At 38.4% G+C, this 9,725-nt stretch overlaps 1 protein-coding gene across 2 annotated transcripts in view; it reads right to left on the bottom strand.

Annotated features, from left to right (window-relative positions):
* Nucleotides 1–4,394: 4,394 nt before the first annotated feature.
* The window catches only part of TRAK2 (trafficking kinesin protein 2), a 70,412-nt gene continuing 65,081 nt past the window's right edge, over nt 4,395–9,725 (bottom strand). For both annotated transcript variants that reach the window (XM_028125824.2, XM_028125829.2), the window contains exon 16: nt 4,395–8,352. In XM_028125824.2, the coding sequence (XP_027981625.1) occupies nt 7,674–8,352 (679 nt within the window). In that variant the 3' untranslated portion in view covers nt 4,395–7,673. The remainder of the gene's footprint in view (nt 8,353–9,725) is intronic.

The raw sequence follows: 9,725 nt of genomic DNA, 5'->3' as shown, positions 1-9,725 counted from the left end.
ATTAGTGATGCTGAGAATCTTTTCAGAGAAAGACAAATACAATATGATTTCACTTAAATGTGGGATCCAAAAAACAAAACTTACAAAAACAGAAACAGACTCATAACTACAGAGAACAAACTGGTGGTTGCCAGAGGGGTGGAGATGGGGTATGGGCGAAATAGAGGAGGGGAATCAAGAGGTACAAACTTCCAGTAATAAAAGAAATAAGTCACGGGGATATAAAGTACAGCATAGGAAAGATAGCCAATAACATTGTGATAACCTTGTATGGTGACCACACTTCTGGTGAGCACTGTGTAATGTATAGGATTGTTGAATCACTGTGTTGCAGACCTGAGACTACCATAGCATTGTGCGTCAGCTATACTTCAAGAATACAATTTTTTTCTTAAATGCTAGGAAGGTTTCTGGGTTGTGCTGCTAAGGTCAGAGACAGACACTGCTTTGGAATTCAGGAGGAATGAGAGCAGCAGCAGCGAGGAGAGAGGAAAGGTAGCTTGTCAAAAGTTGTCAGTATGGATGCATCGATTCACGCATAATGAAATACTGTTTTCCAGTGGTGCCGAGCATCCATTTATCGCTTCTTTTAACATTTTAATTTTTTTATTTAAAGACTTTTATCTGTTTAGTGGAGAGAGGGAGCTTGCGTGCACGCGCCCGCGAGTGGGAGGAGGGGCAGAGGGAATATCAAGTGGCATTTCAAGCAGACTCTCAGCTGGGGGTGAAGTCCCATGGGTGGCTTGATCTCACCACTCTGAGATCACGACCTGAGTGAGTCAGACACTTAATCTACTGAGCCACCCAGGCGCCCCCTAATGCCACCCAGGCGCCCCCTAATGTTTTAATTTGTAATTCCACAGGTACTTATATAATGGAGTGGTACTTGCAAGACCTGCATTTTGTGGCTGAAGAATATTTTGCAATATGAATTCTGATTACCTTAAAATTTATATATATCTATGTATGAGTCTAGATGGAACATGGATGAAGCATGGCACTACTTCTTCATATTATTGTATAGAACTGTGTGTATCTAGAGAGTCCCTTGAAAGATGGTGAAATAGCTTTTTAAGTGGTAGTGGATTACACAAAATTAAAATATTTTGTAAAGTTTTCTGGCCCTTTGTTGTAATGTTTAAATATAATGTGAAAATCTTGCCTTTAAATAACTTAGTGATTTTGCTAGAAGGCAAGAAAAATAAATGTTATGGAACACTTTTTAAATTATTTGACTTTTATGTATTTTTCGCTAATATCTCACATCTTTGGTGTGTTTTACTCTCATTTCCTTAGAATAAAACTCTTCATGCCTGCCAGCCAGCAGCTGTATTTTGTCATCTTTACCAAACCTGCACAGCAACATTTGTTCATTTGAAAATTCTATGGCATTTAGGTACTTATTTTATAAAAACCAATGAAAAACAAAACTTGATACTAGCATAAGTCAAACTTAATGTAGTAAAAACTGAGATGTAAGTCAACAGAATGCCCTCAAATATTACCCTCATCAGAAGGTTTTGGGACTTAAACACATCTACTGCTGCTCTTCATTTGTGAAAGAAAACACAATTAAAGATGCTGGGAATATCACTAAATCACTAAATTTTGTATCCAAATCAAGACTAATTCATTCAAAAAACAAGTCCAATTTTAACAAATTTGCCCTAATTATTTACATAAGTTCAACAAGAATAGTGTTTGACCATAGAGACCCTTTAAAATTTGCTTTGCTGGAACTTTTCACAAGGAATCTGCAGGCTGAACTTTTAATAGACTCTTGAGGTGAGAAGCCGAACCAAATGCTTGCCATCAGACATGCCTGCAATACCTGTAGATTTGGGCAAATTGCTCTTCTCGAGGTTCCCCAGCAAATCCTGAGGTTCCTGCACCTCCCAGAAAGTGATATTCTTTACTCACCTGGTAAGGCTGCTGGGAATTCTGTAAGCAAGGTACCAGACCAACATTTCCAAGGGTCTCTATTGGCTTCATAAAGTCAACCTTAATTCCTTACAGCTGTCTGGTTATATCTGAGTCTATGCATGTCTCTCTCAAATATGACATTCCAGTTAAAACCTTGGTAATATAACCAATGTTTCCAATGGTATCTTGTTACAAGAAGAATAGATTCTCACTGGACTTATGCAAATAATTGTAATTGCCATTGAACAAAGAATACTCATTGAGAGTTTCTGAATTTCAGAGGGTTCAGGTACCATTTGTTTCAATCTTAGTTCATCCTGACCACACATAAAATTCTTTTCTAGAGCTTTCCCTTCACAGACCTACAGCTTTCTTTTGTATTCAGATTTTGTCCTAAGTCTTTTCTCTCCACATAAGTAGTCTCATTTTGGGACAAAATTACCTTCTTTTTCCCTCAACAAAAATGTATTCTCATTCCTGACACCTTTCTTACACATCTCCTACTTTCTTACATATGGAGTTGCTTTCCTTGTCATTTCCATCAGTCTTAATTACATATAGCAAAATTTTAACTTAGAACCTTAGTCTCCAGTGAAAACTAAGTAGTAACAAATTGTGAACTATTACACCAAAATTCTTTAGATTGGCAAATTTATGAACACATTTCATAATTTTTAGGCACATGCAGTTTTCAAAGTATAATCTTTCAATAAGGCACAAAGAATGTTTTCCAACAGACCCAAGTATTTTTAGTTTCTCTGCAGTAAGAAGTCAAAAGGAGACAGACCTACATCATTAACCAATGCTTTAGGAGTTTATTTGAAAATGACTTAGCTATCCAATGAATTCAATCCAACTAATCATTTAACAGCAAAACCTCAAAGTTTCAGGTTTGATAGCTATCTGCAGGATCAGAAGGCCATGAAACCTAGCAAAACACATTCTACAGATTTTGCAGAGGTCAGGATTTGGGGACAATGACATGAAGGCTCGCACGTGTGGGACTCCTGACCATTTGGAGGAATTCTGGCAAAAGAGGTCAAGCTGGAAAATAGTAAGAAAGGGTTCCATGGAGGGGCCATACCTCTTAATCTGGGAGTTTGTACTAAGGCCAGGAAACATTACATAAAAAAGATGAGACATTTTTCTCAGGCCTTGGGCATCACATTTGTTCCATTTCTTAAGAATAGCCCAAGAGTGAGTCCAAAGGAAAAGAGGGAATTTGTCCCATAGTGGGAAAGACTGGTTGCTGATTCCCAAAGGGGTATCCCACCAAAGGCAATGGAACTCCTGACTCATGGTTGCAATGTTTTCGGTCAGGGCATCCCACTGACCTGAAAAAGGACTGAACCTTATATGGGGTGACTGACTCTACTGGGGCATCCCACCAAGGGGAGGGTTGCAGCAAATGGCAATAGAAATCCCTGCTGGGACATCCTCTGCAACAGGGAAAGCTGGACACCAGGTGGCCAGACCGGGTTGGAAAAAGGAGCGGAAAGGATGCACCACTCAGAGCATAGGAATGCGTTTTGCCTATAGATGAAGATGGCAGCTGGATCCATGGGAACAAAGGAAAAGGGGAAGGAGGGAATTCCAAAAGAAGCACAATGGGAATGGAGACCTCAAAGGAGATGGAGTGGGAGAGGAAGGGAAAGGGGTCCTTTGTTGTCACGGGCACCAGCAGTCCAACCTGATCACCTTCACACCTTTAGACCACATCAGGGAGTTGCCCTGGCCAGAGATCTTCAGTTGTCTGAAAAGTACTAGGATTAGGGCGCCAGGGGGCTGAAAAGAGAAAGGAGAGGGAAGGAGGAGTCCCTCTGAAGGGCAAGAAGGAAAAATCCCTCACCCTTTCGGGCAAGGGCGGTCTGGTGGGTTCCCCCTGGGGCTTTGGATCCTCAGTTTCCCAAGGACTACTAGAGTCGGTCCACTGAGGGAAGTTCCAAGAAATTCCCAGAGAATCTGGGAAGACCAAATGTGGGGCGCTCCAGTTGGGTAGGGGCCAGCGGTGTGGGTGGTAAAATAATTCACCCAAGGCAGAACAAAAGAGAGAGAAGTTTATTGACTACACCACAAGGGAGTAGCAGGCAGGACAGCAAAGGGGAGACTGTCTGCTGAAAACAGTTTCTAAATAGCTAAGAGCATCAACAGTAAATTGTGGAGTTTAGGAAAAAAATTGCTTCACATTTTCTCAGTCTTCCCAAATTAAAGATCTGCAATGACTTTTTGCGGCTGTTATTTTGCTAAGGAAACAATATGGCAAATATAGACACTCCATCCCGTTTTGAAAAATATATCTCAGAAAATACAGTAAGATCTGTTTACTACTTATGACTACTGTTGATTTGTTTTGCATTGGTTTGGCAAAGAGAGGTTGTTTTCTCTACCAAAACCAACGTAATGGAAAGGAAAGACTCAATGCAGGATAATCTGTGAGAACTGGGACAAAAACACAGAAAGACAAATAAAAATTTAAGAAGATACTCATGTTTATTATCTGATTTACATTTGACAAAGCAAAGGTAGGTGCACAAAGAGCTATTTGACAAAGTCAAGCCCTAGATATCCAACAACAGTATTTCCCTGGCGGCCCCAGAGGGCACTGAACCACAACCCCTAGGCAGCTGTGCTCTGCAATGCAACCACCCGGGTGTGGACACTGCGGTGTTACACTTGGAGTATAGGCCTGTGGGCATCTGACATCAAACGAGTGGACCATTAAACACTTGAGAGCTCTCGTTGCAGATGTCTAAAGTCAATGTGAGCAACCAACAAGTACTAATTATGTACTAGAATGGTCAGAACAAAAGAACAGACTTTGAATACTGTATAAAATACACCTTTTCTACAGCATAAGCTCTTGTCATGAGCTGTCTCTTTATTTCCTCCCTTTGCCGAAGTCTGTTCATTCATGTCAAGCCAAGGACATAAAGCATAAAATCTTTTAAAAAACTACTCTAACGGTCATTAAGTTCTCCCTAAGACCCAAGCCTAAGGCTATTTACGTAAGATTTGGGATCATCATAATTCAGGAAAACTTGTCATTCTGAGCTCACAAAGGTATCCCTCCTATAGATAGTAGGATACTCAGAAATACCTGAGGTATAATCACTGAGAACCTTCATGAAGGAGAAAAAAAAAGATTAGAGTTTCCTATAGTGGCATAAAAGTATATACACAATTGATACTGAAAAACTAAAATGTGACAGGACGAAAGTATAACAGATAAGCTTAAGAGAAACTTCCTACAAGGCTCCAGGTCTTCTTACTATACTTTGCACAGCTTTGTTATAATAGAGATTCTCAGGCTGTACCAAAAATGATTTTAGGTGGAATCTTAAAAACAGCAAACCCCAATTTCAAACAGATTCATTTCTAGAGACAAGCATGTGCCAGGATACAATCATTATGTTTCTGGCAGAACAGTAACATCAGTCCAATTTTCAAAAACTTAAGTCTGGGTCTCTTTTAATTAGATGTGCTTATTTGGCTGTGAATATGCCCTCACCCTGCCTCCAGAATGATCATTTTAGCATCAGTTATAAAAAAAAGTACACTAATTATACAGAATACTCCAAAATCTAGCTTAGTTTATAGCTCTTTATATAAGATACACAAATCTGATAATTTAACACTTTGTACTACTCTCTGGCCCTACATTTTCCTACTTCCTGATGTTTCTTGGAAACTGGCAACAGGAAGACTACTTTCTTAGAGAATAAATAAAAAGCTTTAAGAATTGGCTAAAATAAGCACCCCAGAGTCACTTTAGGAAGTAGAAACCAAATACTATTTTTTTAAAAAGTGAATTGGAATATTCTGGAAATTTAAACATCTTTAAACAAGGAATTCTTCTGGTTAGTGCCTACCACATTCAGGGACACTTACATTCACTTATGGACCTGCTGGAATCCTTTCTGAACATGTTATGACCTCAGCATGACTGACAGAAGGGGAGAGGACACTTTCACTTTTTGTTTTTAAGAAATTTAGAAAAGTTTTATTAAGCTTCTAAAAAGCATGGTAAACTCACACATTCTTACTACTGCATTCATGTTGGTTTTTCTACCCTTTTGAGCACATAGCTTCTTCAGGTAGGAGAGGCACCTCAAGAGGGGAAAGGAAGGACCCTTCTTCAGGCATGAGAATAGGTGTATCAATGGGAACGAAAGGAGCAAAACTCTCACCAAGAATTCTTCAGAAAACTGCCTTTCAGTTAAGTCAGAAGAAATGAGCAAAACATTTGCAAATTAAGCTCCAAAAAGATCAATATGCCTTCCATTTTCAAAAACAAAATAATTAGCCCCCTCCCTCATTTCTTCTCCATCATGCCTTTCATATAATGTATAATGGTATTTTTTTCTGAACTGTACTGTGTAGAGAAAGCCATGTGATCTGAGGAACAGACCTTGATCAGCAACACTCAGCGAAACAGATCTGTTTCTTCCCAATTCACAGCCTTGTGTCACACTGCTGAACGCTGAAACCTAACCCATGAGTTTTACTTTGCCATTTCACAGAATTTGTAAAGAAAAAAAAAAAGGAATCCCAGGAAAAAAAGCAGAAGCTTTGACTTTCCCATTAAAAATGTTCATTCTCGAATTCTACAGATATCAAGAAAAAGACAGATGTTTTAATTTTACATTTAAAAAAACCACAATCTCAAAGCAAGCACCTGGGTTTTACTTTAGCTTATAATAATTTAATATGCCTGAGAATTTTTGTGCAAATACATCTCATCTTCACTGAAAAATATGCATAGCACTTTGGAAAAAGTTTAGTTGCAAGTAACTTTCCTTACAAAAAACATACAGACATAAATACGTAACATTCCCTAATTCCTATTGATTGCACTTCTGGTTTAACCCCTTCCAGCCTCCGAGGAAATTTGAAAGACATGTAATTGTGTTCATATGCCTTGGCCACTGTCCTTATCTAAAAGACATATTCTGAAAACAAGTTTCCTTGGTTCCAACTTATCCATATTTTCCTTCTTAAGTAAATCCTACCTACCCCCCAATTCATGTTGGTTTTTTGGAGGTATTGTATAAAAATACAAATTTAAAAATGAACCTTTATTAATCACAAATACAAAAGGAATGTGGGTGGTGTTTGGGCTCCCAGTGGCTCAAAGGCTTGAAAACAGAAAGCAAAAGGGAGTTTCCACTACTCTGATTTTATGAAAAAGATAAAATTCCTTGTTTGCTACTGCTGGGTACATACCATTTGATGGATATGTAATTTAAGCAGACCTTAACAGGGTAAAACATAAAAGCCTCAGTAACAGATGGGGCTTAGCCTGGCAACCCTGCAGTTCAGCTTTTTATAGGCAATGATCAAAGCTGCTCCCTTTCTCTTCCCATCTCCTAAGCTGGGTTCTTGCTGCTTTTGCTTACTAGAAGTAAATGTGCTAGCAAGTTCAGTATAACTGGTATATTTTGATATTACTGAATTTATTGTCCAGTCACTTTTTATTCTCAAGATAGGAACATCCAACTGAAGGAGTATATTAAACTTTTCTTCCTTTTCTGCCTCCAAACACTCATGACCCATTCATTTATACTTTCAATTTATTAGACTCATTCATTAGGGCCTCGTCCCAATTGTTTCCATTGTTCCACTTTCCCCTTTCCACATTCACAACCCATCTGCAACATTCCTTGTCTCTCAGTCAGACCAGACTACATATATCAGTGCAAATCTATCCTTCATGTGCTAATTTGTTTAAGAGGTCAGTTAACTGCTGAACTTCAGTCTTCCTTCAGGATATCCATTTTCCGTGAAGTTGTGCAAACTGGGGTGCCCAAGCTACCCATCATGACTGGAAGACTCTGATTCCTCCTCAGTCCACTCAATAAATTGCTACCTGAATTTAAATAAACAGCAGAGTCTGGTCTTTGAAGACCAATTTCTGCCTCTTGGCTTCTTCCATTTTCCTGTGCATCAGGGGTCTTGATCACTCTGGCTATCCCCAGTCTCTTCAGCCTGTCCACTAAGTTCATCTTCAGCTGGCCAACATCAGGAGGGTTCCGGGTAGGTCTCAAACCATACATCTCCTGGAGGAATGTTTCAGCTGGTCGGGAGGCCAAAAAATTTTCGGAGAGATGAACTCGAGGCTCAAAGGGCAAAGGAGAAGGGCAAGGTGAGTGAGATGGTGAATTTGGTGGTGTAGAAGGAATAGCCAGGGCTTTAGGGATAGGCTGGAGGAGGGGGCTCTCTGAAACTGGGCTGTGATACACTTTAGCAGAAATGCCTCGCTCTTGTAGAAGTTTGGCCAAGCTCGTGGTGCTACTGAAGGTTATAGTGGAATCTCGTCGGTTGGTAACAGATTCGCCAATGCTGAGTCTATAGGACACAGCAGGAGAACTCACCGCTGTGTTTGATGAACTGCTACCACTACTTCCACAGGATAACGAAGGGAACCCAGGGCTTTGGGGGAAAAAGAAAGAAAGAAAGAAAGAAAGAAAGAGCAGGAGAGAGTGTTAAAAATAAAAAGTAATTTCCAAGTTAGCATTTACATTAGTTATCCGTAGTAAATATAGAACAACAGGCTATACATCAGTAACTGTACTCTTTGGAAAGATTTGAACAATAAGAATTTTGATATGTTACTTCAGTGACTGGTTAATTATTTGTAATTTATAACTAAGTCACTAACTCATTGAAACATACTTCTTTTCATAGGATATGAGAAAGTTTACTCTTAGATAACTTTATTCTTAAATTATAACTCAAAATATGTGTCTTTGGGAATATGAATAAATTTTATGATAGAAATCAAAGAAAATATTACAGAAAGTAACCAGAAATTTTTATTTTTATATATTCATTCCATAAAGTGAAATACACCAAAAACAATAATCCATGAGTAAATAATTCTCCAACTTTTCTAGAAAATACAATCTTTTATATTAAACCTAAGATGTTCTTCTAAGGAGAAATTGTTTTCTTTTTAATCTTTCAATTTTATATTACCAAGAACTCATTAAAGTTGAAATTGTTAAAATTTCTATTTTCAAGAATGTTAATTCCAAACAATAGTAGTATAAGGATACCCAGGAAACCAATTTTTCTTAACCTTGACTTCAAACATGTGTTTCTGGGAACATAAAAATAATTAAAAGGGGCGCCTAAGTGACTCAGTCATTAAGCATCTGCCTTCGGCTCAGATCATGATCCCAGGGTCCTGGGATAAAGCCCCGCATCGGGCTCCTTGCTCAGCGGAAAGCCTGCTTCTCCCTCTCCCACTCTCCCTACTTGTGTTCCCTCTCTCACTGTCTCTCTCTGTCAAATACATAAAATCTTAAAAAAAAATAATTAAAAGCTTTGACAACTATTATTCTGTTTTGTTAGAAACAAACAAAAAAAATGCTAAGAACTCATGTACTCAGGGAAATGGTGATAGAGCAGAGAAGGGACTTCTTTAGCCAATTTCCCTCCCTTGGCAAATGTTACCAGTATTTAATAGATAAACTTTCACTTTAACACAAAATACTCAGTATATCAAGATAACAAAATTTTTAATGATTATGAACAAAGTTATTATTAGAACTAATAATTCATTAATAAATAAGCTTTCTAAAGCACCAACTGGTATGAAAGAAACAAAAAAGTTTGACTCCGTGGTTAAACAAATCCAACTAAGAACCTCTAATTTGATGCAGTCTATAGACTATACTCTCAGTTTCCCACCTCCCTGTTCCTACTTTACTGTAGAACTGACTGTCCTTTCCCAAACTATATACTTCATATGGTATCAACTTGTATTGAGAGTCCTCTCAAGAACCAATTTTATAAAACTT

Source organism: Eumetopias jubatus, unplaced genomic scaffold (genome assembly GCF_037043125.1).
Source record: "Eumetopias jubatus isolate StellerSeaLion01/CBP00866 unplaced genomic scaffold, mEumJub1_p1.0 scaffold_3, whole genome shotgun sequence".
Classification (NCBI taxonomy): Eukaryota; Metazoa; Chordata; class Mammalia; order Carnivora; family Otariidae; genus Eumetopias; species Eumetopias jubatus.
Note: the sequence above shows the minus strand (reverse complement) of the source record. Positions and strands in the feature narration are given on the sequence as shown.